The sequence below is a fragment of the Engystomops pustulosus genome, chromosome 1 (assembly GCF_040894005.1).
Source record: "Engystomops pustulosus chromosome 1, aEngPut4.maternal, whole genome shotgun sequence".
Classification (NCBI taxonomy): domain Eukaryota; kingdom Metazoa; phylum Chordata; class Amphibia; order Anura; family Leptodactylidae; genus Engystomops; species Engystomops pustulosus.
In genome coordinates, this window is record NC_092411.1 from 64,920,802 (window position 1) to 64,941,738 (window position 20,937).

A 20,937-nucleotide genomic window follows, 5' to 3' on the forward strand; every position below is an offset into this window, starting at 1 on the left:
TTGTTTTGTCATTTAGCAAATCTTTATTTAGATTTTCATATAGTGTAGCATCAAGAATAACTGTCGCCCCTCCCTCACCACATCTCACCACGACATCCGTACTTTTTTGTAATTCAAAAAGTGCTAAAGTCCATATTTATTAAGGTTGTCCTTGGTTTGACCAGTAGGCAAAGTGCTCTCACTTGACAATAAATCTTTTTCTACCAATACCTGGAACTTATCCAGGATTGGGACACAAAATTCAATCGGGTAGAAGGAGGTTTTTGGAAACAAAACAAGCTACCGCAATGGTGTTAGTGGCACCCTCAACAGACAATTGATTAATTATAAGATTGTTGTATTGTTCATCTCCATATGAGATGGAACAGAAATATTTGGTACAATAACGTCAGACACATCTTCACCAGAACAATTATCGATACTTAAAAAATGTCTCTTAAGAGTGTATAGAAGGTGCAAAGTTTGAACCTCTTTTTAGAATACTTAAATGTTCGGAAGTGAAAATTTTTGCAGATAAGTTCAGATTATCTATTGTTTGCAGATTTGTTGTGATCAACGCCCTCCTATATTTGTGTTTTTTGCCTACCGTTCTGCCTCTTTTAAAGAGGACCTGTCACCTACATTTTAGGCACTAGGAGCTTCTTACTAAAGTAAGCAGCTCCTAGTGCTTGAACAAACGCCGCAGTGTTAGAGTGATAGCATTACCGGAAACCTCCGGTAATGCTATCTAACACTGCGGCTGGGTACAGTGTAATCATCGGACCGGTCTGAGGGGGCGGTCCGAGGTGCTGCCTCTTCCCCGGACCACCCCGCTCGCTCCATAGGCCGGCAGTGACTGCCGCGCGCCAGGCGGCAGTCACCGCCCCTAGCCATGCCCCAACCCCGCCCAACCTGGCCCCCTCATTAATACGTCGGACAGCTTTGCAAGCTGTCCCACAATTACACTGTACCCTGCCGCAGTGTTTGATAGCTTTACCAGAGGTTTCCGGTAACCCTATCATTCTAACACTGCGGCGTTTCTTCAAGCACTAGGAGCTGCTTACTTTAGTAAGAAAATGTGGGTGACAGGTCCTCCTTAAAGCCTTTTTTGGAGGGATAGATTGTTATTGATTGGCATTAGTGTCACAAAAAACTTCATCTAAATTGCCTCGTAGTGATAATGTTGAAATCGTGTCAGAGCTTTCTCCTGAATAATCATCAGAAATGTCCGTATCCGTAAAAGAAACCTTTTTATTTTGATTTATGATGGTTTATGATCACTTTTATGAGAAGCATTTTTCTTCTAAATAGATTTGGTTCTGGACCTCATGTGCCTATTTCGTTTCCAAACGTATACCATGTTATTTTTATAATCTTCTAAATCTTGTTGTCTTGGTTTTTAATCCAATTCATCAAAATATTTGGAGGAGGTGTATAACTGGATGGTAATTTGTATCCCTTATTGTACCTTGTATACCTAATGTCAGATTGTAACTTTGTAAGACTACTTTCCAAGTTAATTCCATAAGTTAAATAGAACATTTAGACAACATGTCATTATATTTGTTGACAAAGGAATTCCCATATAATGTTGTGGGGATCTTTTTAATACACAAGGCTCAGGTGAATCATCTGTTTATTAATATAAGATCTTAAACTTGTAGAATCCCATCATACCTTTGTTTCCTGGATGAGTAAGTCCTCCAGCAGTAGCATGTTGGCTGCATAACCAAGAATCTTCCTCCATATCCTCGGCGTCCACGTGGAATACAGACACCAGCAAATGAATCCTGTCTTGGCAATCGTCTACAATGATTAACTGCTCATATAGATTCTCTAACAGTTTCCTTCCTTGATCTGACACTTAAGGTAGTTAAATAGTCAGTACCACTTCCCGTAAAACAACTACAGTTAATTCCATTTTACATGCTGATTCATGCCACCCCTTCCATGTTATAAAAAATCGACCTAAAGGTGAACTTATTCGATCTAACAGAAATTGTTCTAATGAGAATGATTTTGAATCTGAATGCACGTCCATTGGGGAATGCCTCCTAATTAGGGGCTATCCCAAATGGACAACCCAAAGAGCTGAAAAAAATCTATCTAATGTAAATAGAGCTTTACTACTACAAAAGAAAAGGCAGACTGAGAGAGTTGAAACAACACCGAATATAGTTACTTTCACTGCTACATAAAGCCAAGAATATAAACAAGTTGTTGCTCATGCAGGCGTCACACAAACATGTCAGAGGAGGCAGGAATACTGCGTTGGAATGAGGAAAGATAAGTAACTAGTGTTTAATATTTATTTTTCTGCAAAATTGAGAGGCTCAATAAGAGGGGGAGCAGAAAATGGGGTCACAATTAGAGGGGGAGCAGAGGAAGGGGCCACAATAAGAGAGTGAGCAGAGGAAGGGGCTACAACAAGAGGGGAAACAGAAAGAGTGGCCACAATAAGAAAGGGACCTTAAGGGGGGCACAATAAGTGGGGGAAAAGAGAAAGTGGCCAGAAAAGAGGGCCACAATAAGAGGGTTGCAGGAAAGTTGGCTACAATAAGAAGGGGGCAGAGGAGGGGACACAAAAAGAGAGAGAGCAGAGAAAGGGGCAACAATAAGAGGTGGAACACAATAAAATGGTAAGCAGAGTGGGGGGGGGGGACAATAAGAGGAAACTACCATAAATGAAGTCCATTGGCCATTATCTTGGAGACCTCACAAAGTGTCTAGTACACATGGTGATTAGCAGTGATGGATGGACAGTCAAGCTGTGAGGATATTCAGAGCAGTTTCACTGTTCTCTGCTGGCCTCACTGGTAGAATCACAGACTGATAAATATCAAAAAGAAACATAGAGACCTGAATGTCAAAGCTCAGTCAATTACCTCTGTCCCAGCACTTTCACTGAAATGTTCAGAAGAAAGATCTATAATTAAAACCAAAACAGTCCTCTGTGCTGTGCAGGTTATATTCTGCGGTCACTCCCCACTGACTCTGATTCAGCCCTAGACTGAATAATTTTGTCAAATTTCCCTTGTGGATGGAAGAATAATATATACATAGCTCGGCAGCTGGACATAGGCAGGTATTACCTCTGCTTCACTAGAAGAAAAGCATCAGGTCTCTGGATCCATCTTTACAATCTTGGCTTAGTATCTAAATGCCAGGTTCCACTGGACTCATTTAAGTACAAGTTAGTTTTAAATAAGTAGAAAAAAAAAACATTTCAGATTTTCAAGACTCTCTATGGAAAGTAGAAAGACAGATGTGGCCAAGGTCCAGATAACTAATAACTTTCTATAGTTCCTTATTTTATATGAGTTTTTCAAGGCATAAAAAGAGGAAACAGTAGATTTACTAGTTATAAAATGTCTTCAATATTTATGGCATGCATTGATACTGTACTCTTTGTGTTACAATCATGACCAGGGGAGCATCTACAGCAGTAGCAGCCATGAACACTGCTATGGGGCCCACATCGTACAGCATAATATGTATATAACAGTGCACATCTTCCACAGTACACAGCATGATCAGCATCTCAGATAAGAAATGTTGGGGAGAGGGAGGCGACAGCAGGACAATAGTGTGTGTTTGCATGTGTGTAAGTGTGTATAAATGTGTGAGTATTCAAATATGTTTGTTTTCTGAGGGGTTAGGGGAAGCCCCATTCATAATTCTGCTATGGGGCCCTTTCTCCCTTAGTTATGCCTGATCGTGACTACTATATATATTAACCTAATACTAAGATCCTTTCTTTCCATGAATGCCAGGGCATCTTGTCAAGCCGTCCAGTGTGTGTCCTGGTAACATACTATATTGCAGACAGATTTTTAAATATTGTACTGGGACTTGCAATTCTAATGCTTTAAACTAATATTGTTTTTTTGCTTTCAGACACACTTTCAGTGCCTCGCTGGTCCCCACAGATTCCACGCAGAGATCTGGGAAACTCCATCAAACACAGGTAATCATAGTCTATGCAGAAATTGGCACAGCCAGAAAATAAAAGGGTGTACTTGAATTTTTTCCCAAAAACTTTTAGTGCAGGGAGAGGGACAACAAAAATAACAGAAGGAAATTGAACACACACCAGCTTAGACTATACAATCCAATTGACTATGCTGTAGTTTGTTTTGCCTCCATTGTGGGCTTAAATTTTTTGATGGTAAAAAATAAATGTATAAACTACAACTCCAAAAACAAAATTACAATAAGACAGAATAGCAGCGCTAAGTAAAAAAGTCCAAAATCATGTCCTGAATCAAAAAATTATTATTTTTTTCACTGATTCATTGCCTTTCTGATCGCATAGTACATCAAGGCTACCTCCGCTAGGGGAAATGCTGTTGTCTCTGTATAGGGAATAACAATTATAACATAGTGCAAGAGAGTTTTGTATTTATAGTAAATTGTGAAATGTCATTATTCTATTCAAAAACAACGATGATTAAAAAGACCTATAATTTTAAAATCCAGCTCCTACCTGTAAATAATGTGATTCAGATCACATAATTTAAAAATGAACAATCATGGATCAAACATGAATGAAAGCAGCAAACCCTTTCATTAGAATAATTTATAGCTCTTAGATGAAAGAAAAGTAAACCTAAACCTATTACAGGTGGTGCCCGACTTAAGGACATCTGTGACCTCTAGTAAAGCTCTCTGGATGCTTTATTTTAGACCCAGACTACAATGATCAGCTGTAGGGTGTCTGTCATGAAGCTTTATTGATAATCCTTGTTCCCATGACACCACGAAATGTTGAAAATCCAATTGTCACTGGGACAAAAAAAAAATTCTGGAGTTACAATTAGAAAATACACCAGTTCTGACTTACATACAATTTCAACTTAAGTACAAACTAATATTGTACATATCCCTGGAACTGCCTGTACTAATGTTGTATTTCCTTACAACAAAGCTAAATTCTGATTCCTTTCTCACTAACCTTCAAAACAATAATGTAGCGGTAATAATACCAAAGAAATACATGTACAGTCATGTCACATGTAGCTTAATCCCTAGTAACTGCAGAGAAGATAATGCAGCAGCTTCTTAAGCTGTAGGACATGTTATGTACATATCCATAAAATGGTAAAAAAAAGAAAGACCTAAGATTTGTGATTTGTGTTGCCACCTGCTATTTTCAGCAGGTTCCACCAGTTCTATGAAGTGATTGAATTGTCCCCTGACTTCTGTGTACTTTATCATTTATCTTCTTTTAAATTGTCAATAGTTCCATTGTATATTGTATAAAACCTTTCTCAGTCCTGAATAGGTGACCCCAATAATCGACCCTTAAAGGAAACATATCATCAAGAACAGGCACAATAAATCTCACCCCCCACCCACTGTCCCCCAGCTTAGGTCTGCCTCCCACCAGTAAAATTGCTCCCTAAACATTTTCTGCCTTTGTCTATGTTGACTCCTCCCACCACAGTTTGGATCCACCCATCATGGGGTGTGTGAAATAGTGACAAGATCTGAAGTTTCCCACACAGTACTCGCTGCTAAATTCACCATTCAGTGAGAGGAACAGTATTCTGGTAAGGACAGGAAGTAGACAGGGAGAAGACTTCCTGTCTGCTCAGGCCGAGATCTCAAGAGACACACAAAGCTCTTCAGAATTAACTCTTTGTCTACTCATTTGCATACCAGAAAAAATGCAGTAATTAAGGCACAGTGCCTCAGTGCCAGATAATTTTAGGTAATATGAGGAGGACTTTTAACACTTTACCAGCAGGTATTACTAGAGTCAGCGGTAAAATTCTGATGACTGGTCTGCTTTAAGACATGAAATCTACATGAAATCTGTAAATTGGAAAATAATTTTAAGAGAATGGATAAATTGAAATTTTCTTTTTGTGCAGCTCTAACGAATGTGAGTTCCCAAGCTCTCTATACATGTTATACAGTTAGCAATGAGATGGTATAGATGGTACTGTATAGATGCTGGTAGATATTCACCGGTCACTAAACATAACCCTAAGAATCAACAGAACTGAACCCCTCTATTGTTACCTGCAGAGCTCACACATTCTCCATGGGCATAAAGTCCTGGGTACTAATTCCTTACACGTTGGTTTATGAAAGTGCCTATGCCTTGTTAATGGAATTCCATCTATTATCAGCTATCAAGTAGTCACTCAGCTTTCTTCTGCTATAAATTATCAACGGACAATTGAATAAAGATGTAAATGGTGAAAAGAGGTCACTTACCTAGCCATATGTGCATGAATAAACTGAGCCAGTATGAGAGATCTACATGTTATATAGGAAAAGGTAATAAGCACCTTGGTATCATATCATTAGTATTAATGGAGGGTCATCCAGTTTACTGTTATTATTCACTGTTAATAGTTCAAGTTATAGAATATTATAAATTACAGGTTGGTAGATTAAATGAGTAGAGAATCCTTCAATAAAGATGGTAGAATGACATGAGAACACAACAATATAATGATTTAACAGGTGCATTACTCTCCCTTTTTATTATCCCCTTCCCCTTCATTTACTGCAATTTAAGAGTGGTTCCAACTTCATATATCTGCATACAAAGTATGTACATTCATTCTCCACTTATGTGGGGATAACCCCTACCAAAAATACAGTTCTCAGAATACTAGTATTGTGAAACAGTCTTACTTAATTTCTGTTACAACATATAGTTAAAGCACTTGTCAAATGCAAAGCCACCTACTTACAAAAAAGGACAAGCACCAATAACGTATAAATATACTGTACAATGATTTATTAATTCATCACTTAAAATACAAAGTACATATTTCTATTTAAAAATGCAGAGGTACATGGAAGCCAGCCAAGGGGATATCACTGGGCAAACATGACATCAATTAACATCAATTCATAAAATCATCAGCAACAACAGTAACATCAAAGTGGCCATCAAAGTAACTTAATGATGTAAGCATGTCATCCATAGTGCACATTGAATTCATCAAATATACAAGAAATGTTATATATGTAATACCCATTGGCATGCCGTAGTAGTTTCACTGGGAGTGTAGTAGTGGGAGTAGTAACGAAAGCCAGCAAAATATAATCAGAACAGTATACACAAATCAAAGTGTAAATGTGAACAAATTTAGTAACACCGCAATGTAACATAATACTAATGATTCATTCAGAGAATTCATTTTCCTGGACTGTTATTTTGATGGCCTATCATTATATTAAATGGGTCCACTGCCTGGCAACCCCACCAATCAGATGAATAAGTTGGCCATGTCCACTATTAATACAGCAATTTTTAACGCTATGTATAACAAAATCAGTAGAAACTTTACATGTCCATACAATGATCTTCTTTGACTTAAGTCCAGGAGCATTGGTTCCTCCACTTCATGTACTTAAAGGGGTTGCCTGGGCTAAACATACTGATAACCTACCCGTAGAATAGGTTGGAGTGGTGGAGAAACAAGAACTAAAACCCCCAGAGATCAGCGGTTCTGGATCATATAAACATAGAATGTAACAGGAACTGGACAACTCTGTTCTTTTTGTAGTGGCTGAAGCAAGACCCTCCATCTAAGTTCCTGTTCAAATAATTACGATTTTATCAGCAGTAACCTGGTCTCACCACTACATTTAAAATGGAGCTCTCTGCTTCCTGTTTAAGTTTCTGTTTATCAGCTGTGGAGAATAGCTAAACTTTGGGAGTGCTGGGTGTTGGACCCCCATTATTCTGATTTGGAGTATCTTATTCTATAGGTTATGAATTTATTTTAACCTGGGAAACCCCTTTAAATCAGCAACACAAGGAAAAATAATATAGACTATTACTAGATAAAATCATTTTTAGTATCATGGGATTATTTTAAGCAAAAATTGTTTACTAGAAGAGTGGACATTTTTATATTTAAGACAAGTGTCATTGTATAGGTAATGTAATAAATCCTCCACCTCGACCTCAATATATGTATCTGTAAGAGTTAACTATAATATTTTGGCAGAGTCAAACGCTTCTCTTGCTTAGTATAAAATGATTGATTTCCCTGTTAAAGTACAGTAAAGACTGAGCCATTCTTGTCCTACCTGAGAGCAATCTCATCTTCCCCTCTCTCCCGCTTCCAGACTCATCTCCCAAGAAGGAGGATCTGGCCTGAATTTGAATCCCATTTCAGCAACTGAACTATTAAGATGAGATAAAACTCTCGGCAAGGATGATAAAAAAAATCAAATTAAGTGCAGGCCTGGCAGTAGTGCAATAAACTCAACGCTGTTAAAATGGAAGTATTTTCTATGAGCATTGGAGATAGGACCCAATCCTTTCTCGCCATCCTCGCATCGATAAGACATTTTCTTGCGTTAATATTGGGCTAGGTTAATACTTGGTGTATAACGTTTGATATCAGGCAGACATAACGATGTCCATTCTGCACATTCTAGTAAATCCTTCACATTGCTAAATTTAAAAGGCACTGCAGGGAAAATAAAACCAGAACAGCAACTTTATGTACAATGTGAATGACAATCAATTATATGTCCCAGGGACATACCAGGAGTACCACCTACATCCTCCCATGAGGAAACAGCACCATGATAACACGTGGTACACTTTAAAAATACTTTGCATTCTGTATTTTTCTTTTTTTTTTTTAACTCAGATAACTTTAATTTTTTAGGGGAACACACAATAATGTACAAAAAATTTTAAGTTCCAATTATACAGAATTGTACATTGTAGAGAACAATTATACAGACCCCTTCCCTCCCACTCCCTCCCATGTGAATGTTTAACATACACTTCCAGTTCCACCCAAACAGTATTGTTTCTCTCGGAACTCTTACACCCTCTCCGTCTGTCTACACACCATTCTCCACAGGCTTCCTAAAGTATTATGTGTCCAAAACATAAGTAGACAGTTCAGTCTTTAACTTTCATACAACCCTTTTAATTACTTTTTGTTTGTACTTAGTACCCTTCCTCACAGTGGAGGAGCAGGACTTTGGTATCTATAAGATAAACATGATATTAGACCTCCTCTAGCCCAACAGGAATCACAGACCTGTCAGGGGGCTATACGTGGTGTGGTGTACCTAATCTATGGTATCAGCCATATATACTCAAGTATAAGCCTAGTTTTTCAGCACAAAAAAATGTGCTGAAAACCCAAACTCGGCTTATACTTGAGTAAAAAAAATATCAAACCTCACCTTTCTGGCTTCCCCCGCTGCTGGCTATATACTGGGGCAAGGGGCTGGCTATATACTGGGGCAGGGGGCTGGCTATATACTGGGGGATTTGGGCTGGCAAGCTATATACTAGGGGGGAGATGCTGGCTTTATACAATGGGGCAGGGTCCGGCAGGCTATATACTGGGAATGCACTGGATGGATAAATAGATAATGAATGCAAAACAGTTTAAAGTCAATCTGAAGTCAACTTTGTTGACTTTGTACCAATATACCCTTCATCCTCAAAAAATATGGAAAACAGAAATCAATTTAATCTTCATATCTGTTAGATATGAGGTTCAAAAATGTATTATCCTTGATGTATGAGAAATAGACATTTTGGACTATAGGTCAGCAAGTTGCATCTCTTTTATCATTATGACTAATAAGCCTTCTACAACTTCTTCTACAAGTCAACTCATTACTCTGTGCTTCTTTCTTAGGTTTTCAACCAAGTATTGGATGTCTCAGACGTGTACTGTCTGTGGAAAAGGGATGCTGTTTGGACTCAAATGTAAAAACTGCAAGTATGTGCTTCATACTTACTGTTAAGTGACTCAGATGAAGGTTACGCTGGAGTAGCAATACTGAGAATGAAGAAACATTTGATAGAGTTGCCATATTAAAGAGCTATTTTAGAATGTATGAAGAAAATGTACAGCTTATTTTTATATATTAGATTTTGTTGTAATCATATGAAGTTACTCGATCTACAGCGAGATTCATTTATATGAAATGGCCATGAAATTCTCTGCACATTAATGATAGATATTTTATTAGTGTGGATTTTATAATCACTCTCAATAATATTGCAAAATAAAATTGATCGCCAATATATGATATTTATTCTATACTATAATTGTTACATACAGTGCAGCAATACTACACACTGTGGCACATTTACTAAAAAGCAGACTACACAGGCAAACAGGGAATTGTGGAATTCAGCGAGATTTAGGAATTGTGCCGCACGTTCTTCATGAATTTGGCGCCCCCTGCACTGCCCCAACTTTTTTTGGTGCACCTTTAACATGAGGTATGCGACACACTTCTACCGACCCACTTTGCATTATAAATGTGGAGCACAGTCCGACTATACACCGGAACGCACTTTTCAGTGACGAAATTTGTGTTGTGTGAAAAATAGTGCAGGGGTCGCCGATACTTGTGCACGCAGACACTTCTTAAATACCTGTGCAAGCAGTTTGCACGTAAAAGAACGTGCAAAGTCTGTCAGAAAACTGGCGCCAGGGCCCTTAATAAATGTGCCCCACTGATATTGATATCTCCTTATCAATATTTTCACCTCCTGCCTACCAATACTAGAAGTAATTTACTATGTCACATACTCATTTATGATAGGTCAGTTCCCAACACAAGGAATAAATAAGTTTGCAGATTGTTGCTACTGTAGTGAATACCCTGCAATGTCATATTTTTTATCTGTACACCTAAACACTTCTTCATATTTGACTAATAAAGACACTGTATATTATTTTTTTATATTTCTTTTATACTTAAGGCTACAATTAGTATATTTTTTTTTCATTAAAATTTGATAAAGAAGTTAAAATAGCTTAATATTTTATTTGCTGTAGACAATAAATGTAATAAATATTTATGCGTGTATATTTTGAATGCATACAGATGGTCCATCAATAGCCCCGCAGCACAGCCATCATAACCCTATGTGGCCTCTTATGTCTTCCGTGTGCCTTTTATTTTCACCTTCACACTTTAGATTTAACAAATAAATCTGATGGCCAATAACAGTCAGGAGCACATCACTAAATAACAGGTCTTTTTTCACTATGAACTGCAGAGACATCAGTCAGATGCTTGACTCTGTTTTGTATTTGGAAATAACCTTCAGAAAGTTCTCAGCGGCTGTGACTATAATAGAGGGAACTCAATTTCCAGCATAAAAATGAAAACGGGGACAAAATCAATCTTGAAAACGATAGGTATTTGATAACATAGACTACCCAAACTGCTGCACAGTCATAGAGGGTCCGCAGGAAAACTCATCCAAACTTAGAAGCACGGTAAATAATGTCTGGTTTATTAGAACATCAAATCGGAATGGTAAAACGATATAGTCAATTATGGTATGAGCCAAAGTAAAAAAAATATATGAAAAAACTAAGTGAAATTGATAGTTATAGTTGTTTTTAACAGTTTTTCTACTTGTCTGTTGTTCAACCTAAGAATCGGTAAATAGATGGAATAAATCTACTCCTTGAACTGCTGTAACCGTGACAGCTAATGTTTTGTGATGTTTGTTGATCAAAAAGCCAGTGGTAGTTATAGACTTGGCCAAATGCTCTTGTTAAGTATTTCAAGTTACTATCCTTGTATTTACTTGCATTGATAAATTGACTAAAGAGGACTTTTCACCACCCTTACCAAACCCAACTATTTGCATACATTCATAGAATGGACTTTTTTTTTCTGTCGCCCCCACCATTGCCCAACCATCAGTGCCGTTAGTTCACACCCCAGTGTGCACCTTAGGCCGTGTACTGTCAGGAAGTGGCCCTGGCCTGGAGAAGATAAGCCTGGCACTGCCCATTTGACAGTAGATAACCGAATAAGCTTATTGGGTGCAGAAACTTCTGCACTCAATTTAGGAAATGTGGGGTTAAAGAACAAACTGGGTCAGAATAAGGGAAGGGACACCTATTAAAAGATGCAAATAGCTTGAGCTGGTGTAGGCAGTGAATGTTGGACTGTGATTGAGGCGATAGACTTGGGGCAGAAGGACATGACAGTGCATGTTAGCCATGTGCCACCTGTTTAATGAACAGAAGGTACACGGCTGAAGTACATGCAATCATTTTTTTATTCTTATTCTTAAAGGCTTTAATGACTGGGCCAGTTTAAGGACAATAACTTCTTTTACGTGTGTGCTACCTTAAAATTGTTTGCTGCGTTTTTTCGGGACATATAGGGCTAGATAAAACAAAATTAAAGTTTCAAAATTTTTCACATTTTTAGTTTTATTACACTATTATTAATGAATTTCCTATTTTGATATATAAAATGTATAGTCTTGGGCAAATGGGAAATGTAAATGTATTTTTATCAAAATGTATTCATATTTTTTTAGTGTGTGTGTGTTTACTTTATATGCCCCCCATGAGGTCATAACAGAACCCTGGGGGATATTTTCACAGCTTTTTTTTTTACAAGTTTTCCAATGGAACTGGGGCATCTATAAGATCCCCTGTGAGTGCTGATGCTGATTAGAATTGTACTGGGTCTGATCAGACACAGCAACTCTGATTAACCTTTTTAGACCCAGTATTCATGTGACCACCGAGTATACTGAGCTGGCGACAATGCTCTTCATCATGCTACTTCAGCACGATGTTGTTAGGAGTGGAGAAGGAAGAAGCAGTAATAAATCCTTTCTCCATAGGGTCTCTTGGTGTCTCTGACAACCTGAGACCTGATCCTGCTCCCACAACTAGCACGGGAGCAGAAGAAAACTTCAGCAACGTTTCAAGACGTCACTGCAGACTTCAGACCTATGCCCACTGACATCTAAAGTCATCCGGCGGTCAGAAAGGAGTTAATGGACACTGAGCAATCCATTAAAGGAAATCTACCATCAAGCATGGTAAACCAGGGACTCTTACTCATAGATCCAGGCACTGTGACTGGACAATCTTCTTATATTTGCTACCCATAGCCTCTTTCCTTTTAAATTCTACTTTTGCTAATAAGTAGGAAGGGCTCTTGGGAGCATTAAAAGAGCCTTGTTACATGATCTCCACCCTTTCCATACACATCCGTTAAATGTCAGGCAAAACAGCAATTTTTGCATTGTGTATGCAGTTACCTCTCCCCTGCACATGTTGATGGAGATGGTATTAGGCAGTTGTATCTCATCCTTATACCATACTTTAGTTCTTGGGGTGATAAACAACCACAATAGGTGACTGGCAATGGCTTAATAGGTTGGCCACTCAGCAAACTTTTACAGGGTAAGTTTAAGATCCTGATAGGAATACCTATATTATAACCTGCTAAAGCTTGCTGGGTCACGTGACCCTTGGGCAGCAGGATTCGGGACTTCCTGTGACATCCCATGTATTTCTGGCTTAGTAATTACTGTAAAGCCCTCTCCATGTGCTGGAAGGCAGCAGGATATGGGATGTCACAGGAAGTCGTGAGTCCTGCTTCCCCGGATTCATGAAAAACTTTAACAGGGCAACCATTTTTAGCTGCTGATAGACATTAGTCTGGATAACCGAAGGCTTTATCAGACTCACCCAATAGCTACTATATCTCTCACAACCACCCCTATACATACAAACAGAAATAGCTGCCAATGAAATGTCAGTTGCTAGTCTCCTTTTTGGAAGGCCAGGAGACCCTTCATCATAACATGTAGCTGTCAGTGTATGCTGTATTATTGATTTGTTTGATTCGTATTGGTAACAGTGGCAATGTGGGGCAAGACATAGGAACTGATCGGTGGCCACATCGGTGGCTTGTGCAATAGTGAGCTTTGCACTGATTTACTCATGCATCGGATCCCCTCAGGACAATGTACAATGAGCAAACAAGAAATCTGAATCCAGCACCAAAGAGAAAATTAAAATTCTTTAGTCTTTATTAAATATTCCAATAGAGGAGAAAATCAGGGTTCCACTACCTGGGTGTATTCTGTTCAAGGTGTAACTATTCTTACTCATCAGTCTGGAGCAAGACTAAAGAATTTAAAGTTTCTTGTTGGTTCTGGATACAGTTTTCTTGTTTGCTCAATCCACACAAAAGACTACGCGATATATTCACAAAACGAAACTAAAATGTGAAAATAAATACTTATTGTGTATTCATACTACACAATAAATGGCGGTAGATGACAAAATATCTTGCAATATTATATTAGCAAATAATTCTTTATTACTGTTATGCTACATTTATAACTGACTATAATTCACCTTGTATGTACTCATGTATTACTTTTTGTACTGATTAGTTCATTGTGTTTCTTTTTCTTTGATAGACTAAAGTGCCACAACAAATGCACCAAAGAGGCCCCTCCATGTCATTTATTAATTATACATCGGGGAGGTAAGTATCCTGTTGGTACAGAGATTTTAACTGTTAGAAATTATTCGAACGAAGACTCAAGATTTTCATTAAATTTTGCAAGCTATTGTTTGGATCTCCTGGGTGAAATATAGAATATGAATTGATCTTTGTACCCTTAGTGATCCCAGCAGAGTTACATTTTCTATTTTGTTGGGAAAATACATAATTGTATAAAGTAAATGAAGCAGTTTAGCTGTGAAGATTGTACATGTTATCCTATATGTATACAGCCTGTTATAGAGATGGATGGGCTGAGCAGATTGTAGATAGTGTCCTATGTGCAGGTAGCATGTTATATAGCAGGATGAGCTGAGTAGATTTTTATAATGTCCTTTCTTCAGGTAACATGGTATAGAGCAGGAGGAGCTGAGAAGATTGTACGTAGTATCCTGTATGCATGCAGCATGTTATAGAGTTGGATGGCTTAAGTAGATTTGAGTCCTATCAAGAGGAAATTTGTAATAAAGCAGGAGGAGCTGAGAAAATTGGGGGATATTTATCAGGACTTCTGTGCCCTGAAATAATCGTAACTGCTAGACGTGAAGGGGGGGGGAGGGGACATGGCCAGCGGGGAGTGGCCCAGTGCGGGCTGTTCCTATCCCTGCACAGTCGCTGCAGCCGGTCAATATTCATATGTGGAAATTCACTGGCTGTGTTTATTTATGACCTGGCATAAAGATAAATGCTGCACAGGACCCCGACGAACACATGAAGAAGTGGGAGCCTCTTGATGTATCCGGCTGCGTCTAAGCAGCGGTGGGGCTATCATAAACTGGCCCATTGTCTTATTTGCATGGATCATATTATAGAACAGAAACATCGGAGACAATTGTGGCGTATTAACTATAAATAACACTTTTTTGATAAAGTGTCCTGTGTGTCCATACTGTTTCATCTACAGCCAGCATGCAATAGAGCTAGAAGTGCTGAGCAGATTTATATAAAGATTTAGATCCAGTAACCCTATGGTGTGATTAGGCCTTCCACTTGATGCCTAAGCTAGGAAAGAATGGGAAAGAAATAACTGAATAAATAACATTATACAGCATTTTTCCTTTCAGAACTACAGGCAGTCCCCGGGTTACGTACAAGATAAGGTCTATAGGTTTGTTCTTAAGTTGAATTTGTATGTAAGTCGGGACTGTATATTTTATAATTTTAACTCCAGAAAAAATGTTTTGGGTCTCTGTGACAATTGGATTTTAAAAATGTTGGATTGTCATAAGAACCTGGATTATCAATAACGCTTAATTACAGACACATTTGATAAATGTTATAGCTGTTTATTGTAGCCTGGGACTAAAGTACAGTAAATTTCCAACATCCAGAGGTCCGTTTGTAACTAGGGGTCGTCTGTAAGTCGAGTGTTCTTAAGTAGGGGGCCGCCTGTATATATTAATTTCACCAGCTCCTTCTGCTCTATAACATTCTGGTTGCAGACAAGACTCCAAGTCCAAAGTAACAAATTCCATTTAACTTCTAATCTGTTATTGTGCTAGTGATATTTTTTTAAATGATGGTTTGTATGCCGGGATGGTATTGGCAAGAAACAATAAATTATATACCGGTTTCTGTCATTTTATAGCTAATTAGCAAACAGTTTCTATACACCCCAGTAATGTCTCTGGAATAATTCTTACACATATATCAAAGAACCTAGATAATATATACAATGCTGGGTGATGATCCCGCTATGAGATAACTAACTAAAGAAATCCACTTTACAGATTTCAGTCACAGTGAAGTTATGTAACAAAACAGGAATAACAAAGAACACATGGAAAAGGGCATGGTGTATAGTGATATCAACATGTGGAAGTAATACACAGTAATGTCAAGGGACAGAGATAATAAACATAACACAATGATTAATTCATACAGAGATGTCACAGTACAAGGATGATGCATGCTTTCTGCATAGCACTAATATAAAATAAACCATCCGCATACAACATAAACACATGCCAGCATTAACTAATCGGAGTGGATTGTAGTCACTACTTTCAGATAATATTGGATAGCGCCATCTAGATTTACAGGTGTCAATGCCACAAAAAGAGGTTTACAACCTTGAGATCTGGTTTTCAAAATAAAATGTCTCTAATAGTTGTTATATATTTTTTCAGCACGACTAGTTAGGACTGAATCCGTGCCATGTGACATCAACAATCCCTTAAGAAAACCTCCGCGGTACTCAGACCTCCATGTTAGCCAAACCCTTCCTAAAACCAACAAAATTAATAAGGTAAGTAATAACTGCCCAGTATAACCCAGTTTGACTGAATATTATTTGTCCAGTGGTACATAAAATGCAGATGTCCGGACCATGAGAATATTAGTCCATAGGAAAAACTTTCACTTTTTTTTTGCAAGTAACCACCACAGAATTTTCAAAATATACGCTCTGTATCAATCCCTTATGGCTTCCAAGATCTCTGCTTGCAGTTTTTCACTAGTCACAGGCCAAGAGGATAAATATCTGCCTTTATCATGTTATGAGAATACAGGCTTGTCATTTTTTCCCATGTATATTTTATTAATTTATACACACTTACAAATATAAAAAGCAAGATAACAATGCATACATATATTACAGCTCCAACATCTCCATAAAGAGAAACATATACAGGAAGACCCCGGGTTACATACAAGATAGGGTCTATAGGTTTGTTCTTAAGTTGAATTTGTATGTTAGTCGAAACTGTATATTTTATAATTGTAGATCCAGACAAAATTTTTTTTTTGCCCCAGTGACAATCGGAGTTCCAAAATTTTTTGCTGTAATGGGACCAAGGATTATCAATAAAGCTTCATTACAGACACCTTACAGCTGATCATTGCAGCCTGGGACTATAGTAAAGCATCCAGAAAGCTTCACCAGAGGTCACAGTGGGCAGAGGGGTCCGTCTTTAACTAGGGGTCATCTGTAAGTTAGGTGTCCTTAAGTAGGGGACCGCCTGTATACATGTACTTCCCTTCCCTTCACCCTTCCCACACAACTCAATGGAGAGGAGGAGAACAAATTTAAAAAAAAATCACTGGCCACATCTAAAAATAAAGGGAAAATAACATATTGTACCTTGCCCCTGGTATGTCTCAACCATTTTCCCATCTCATTGCGAAAGTTGTGTGACCCTTAACCTTGAACCATATATTTTCCATCTGAACCACAATGTTCACTTCTCTTTTCCACATTCGAGTATTAGGAGAATATTTCTGTAATCCAGATATTCAAAATACATTTTCTAGTACAAAACAGTAGTTGAGATATCACCCCCTTCTCTTCCTTACCCACTCTAATATTTTAATATACCCTATTATACTTACCTCAATATTATATGTGGCTTCTCCCAGTATTTGAGGACATACTAGTTTATAGCAAGCAGCACACAGATTTCATTGTTTACCACCAGTATACAATCATGTGGTTCTGGTCTTATTGGAGGATGGTAATGGAGGGGCCAATGTAGGAAGCAATGTTCATCAAATTACATTTATTTATGTTGTCAGTATCAATAGCCAGAACATATGGATATACATAACGGAGAATTAACAGTCCTGGCATGGAAGTTAATGCATTTCTACAGATGAATAGAGTCAGGGACAGATGATAAATACGCACATCTTCACCACACAACAGATAACAGGAAACATAGACCTGATTGCATTACATTGATTTGTTTTATGCCAGTCATTGCAATTACAGCCTGTTCCTCTCATTTATACTGTAAGATCAGACGCATGGTAACTTCTAGATCGGTAGCATTGAGCTTCCCAATGCTTCCAGTGCTACTGCTGGTTATTAGACAGGGTGGTCTCTTCTGTGTGTGCGCAAGCTGGAGCAAAAATATACATTAGAAAAAGGCTTAGCATAAATATAGCATAAATACAACAGTAAGTGACGTCCAAGCACTTTAGGATGCAGGTAAAACATTTTTTGGGTGATAAGCAAAAAAATACAAAAACTGTGTAATGTTTCGGCTGGTACGTCCTTTTGCAAAACACAATCTCCGTGCATGTATAATAGGGAAAAATGATCATATGTGACACTGGTGCACTGGTGTATGATGAAGTCCCCACCCCTCTGGAGCCACCAGATACATCACCAGGCCTGTTGTACAATTGAGCCCTGATCTGCAAACGTCATCATGAATATCAGTCACGAACCTTTGCAGGCTATAGCGAGTGCACATACATGGGAACACGCCAATCCACTACTCCACCCAGCCACGTCTTCCTTCGTGCCCCTTCCATGCTTGGCATGAAGGTATCATAAAGTAGGAAATAATTGCAATTTCTGGCACTTACCTAGTGCGATTATTTCAGGTCTTGTATGCAAGAAAACTGTTGTACAAGCCCTGGTAAATGTCCCCCGATGTATCTCCTGTATGATGGTTGTGCATATATCTACAGGAGTGTACACATACTCTAGCAATCTCCTTGGGGCGCAGAGATGTTCTCCAGCAACCTCCTCATGGGACACAAATACATTCTAGAAACCTCCACTGAGTGCACTAGCAACTCCAGCAACCTCCTCTCTAGCAACCTCCTTGAGGCGCACAGATGTTCTCTAGCAACCTCCTCTGAGTGCACACTTACTCTCTAGCAACCTCCTTGGGGTACACAAATTTTTTCTTGAAACTTTCACTGAGTGCACACATAAGGGGTCATTTACTAAGGGCCCAATTCGCTTTACCCGAATATTTCCGATTTTCGCCAATTGTACCTGAATTGCCCCGGGATTTTGGCACACGCGATCGGATTGTGGCGCATCGGCGCCGGCATGCACGCGACGGAAATGGGGTGGCGTGGCCGAACGAAAACCCGACGGATTCGGAAAAACCGCCGCATTTTTTAAAAAAATTGTGTCGCGAAAATTTCACTCACCTTCATCCAGGATAGGCCGGTGTATTTCGAGGCACTCCAGCGGACTTCAGCGCAGCAGCGCCACCTGGTGGACGGCGGAGGAACTACCATCATAAATCCCGGCCGGACCCGAATCCAACGCAGAGAACGCGCCGCTGGATCGCGAATGGGCCGGGTAAGTAAATCTGCCCCATACTCTCTAGCAACCTCCTTGGGTACACAGATACTCTCTAGAAACCTCCACTGAGTGCACACATTCTCTCTAGCAGCCTCATCGGGTACACAGATATTCTCTAGAAATCTCTACTGAGTGCACACTTATTCTCTAGCAAACCTCCTTGGGTACACAGATACTCCCTAGAAACCTCCACTGAGTACACACTTACTCTCTAGCAACCTCATCGGGGTACACAGTTACTTTCTAATAACCTAATCTGGGGACAGACACACTCTCTTGTAGCTTACTTCAGATACATTACTACTATTTTGCATACATGGCGATTGTGTTTGATAAAGGCTGTATCGGCTGAAGCTTTACACGGCTTTTAGATCTTTTGTAGTAATTACCAACCATAAAAAAGTTTTACTTGCGTTTAAGAGGAATGCTTGAACTTTACTTACTATTGATTAGAGGGTTGGGAACTCTTGCACTTCCAAGTGTGTTCGCACACCTACAATACATACTAGTATACAATCCTTTGGCTACTGTGCAAAATAAGTTGTCCGACCCTGCTTTATTCAAATATACACACACTGGGGCACATTTACTTACCCGGTCCTGTCGCGATCCAGCCGAGGATTCGGGTCTTCCGGCGATTCACTAAGGTCGTGCGCCCGATGTCCACCAGGTGTCGCTGCTGCGCCAAGGTCCGCCGGAGTTCACCATCCTATTCCTGGTGCATGCTTGTGTGTGTCAAGTAACCCTTTTTTTTTAAAAATAGTGCGATTTTTCCGAATCCGCCGGGTTTTCCGACGGCCACGCCCCCGGTTTTCATTGCATGCAAGCCGGTGCCGATGCGACACAATCCGATCGCGTGCGCCAAAAACCCCTGGCAAATTGGCGCAAAACGGAAAAAATGTGATTCGGACCCTTAGTAAATGTGCCCCACTCTGTTTATCACTTGTATCTAGTTTTATTTTTTAGCCTCCTATGTGCACTAAAATGTGGGTAGCCGCCAGTATGTCAAATGTTGGCTTCTAGTTTTCCTCAACTCCTGTAGATCCAGCCCTGTTGTGCAATGGAAGCCAAATAAGTATTATCTTATGCCTGGTATGTAGGAGTCTTGAGAAAGCTGGAGTTGCCAGTGACTGATTCCATTGAGATGTGGTAACACAGCCTGGCCACTGCTCAGCCGACACCATTCCCTGTATAGACTCTGGCCCGGAGGAAGCAGCAGTCTGCTAATCTATGGGGGTCCCAAGTGTCAGACTTCTGTTGGGTTTCATATTAATGACCTGTCCTGTGGATAAGACCTCAATATCAAAAAGATTGAAGACCCTTTAAGAAATTATATTTCATTTGAAATATTTTTTAAGTTTGCGTCTGATATAAGTGGCTGATGTTTATGTGTATATTTTCCTTTTTTATTTCATTCTAAGAACATTATACCAATCGTTACACATTTGTAGAGAGCTCAATGCCCCAAGCAAAAAGATTAAGCAATAAAGTATCATAAAATGGTGAAATGTCTTGGATAAGCATAACACTAAACTCTGAGCGGACAAACCAGAAATAAGTTTGACATTCGAAATGGAGAACAAAGTAGGAGTTACATCTGAGAC

General features: G+C 39.0%; 1 protein-coding gene across 4 annotated transcripts in view; it reads left to right on the forward strand.

Moving 5' to 3' along the window:
* The window catches only part of KSR2 (kinase suppressor of ras 2), a 287,053-nt gene that overhangs the window by 165,847 nt on the left and 100,269 nt on the right, over positions 1-20,937 (forward strand). For all 4 annotated transcript variants that reach the window (XM_072142484.1, XM_072142493.1, XM_072142503.1 and 1 more), the window contains 4 exons: positions 3,877-3,946; positions 9,627-9,710; positions 14,201-14,268; positions 16,416-16,534. In XM_072142484.1, coding sequence (XP_071998585.1) covers positions 3,877-3,946; positions 9,627-9,710; positions 14,201-14,268; positions 16,416-16,534 — 341 coding nt within the window. The remainder of the gene's footprint in view (positions 1-3,876; positions 3,947-9,626; positions 9,711-14,200; positions 14,269-16,415; positions 16,535-20,937) is intronic.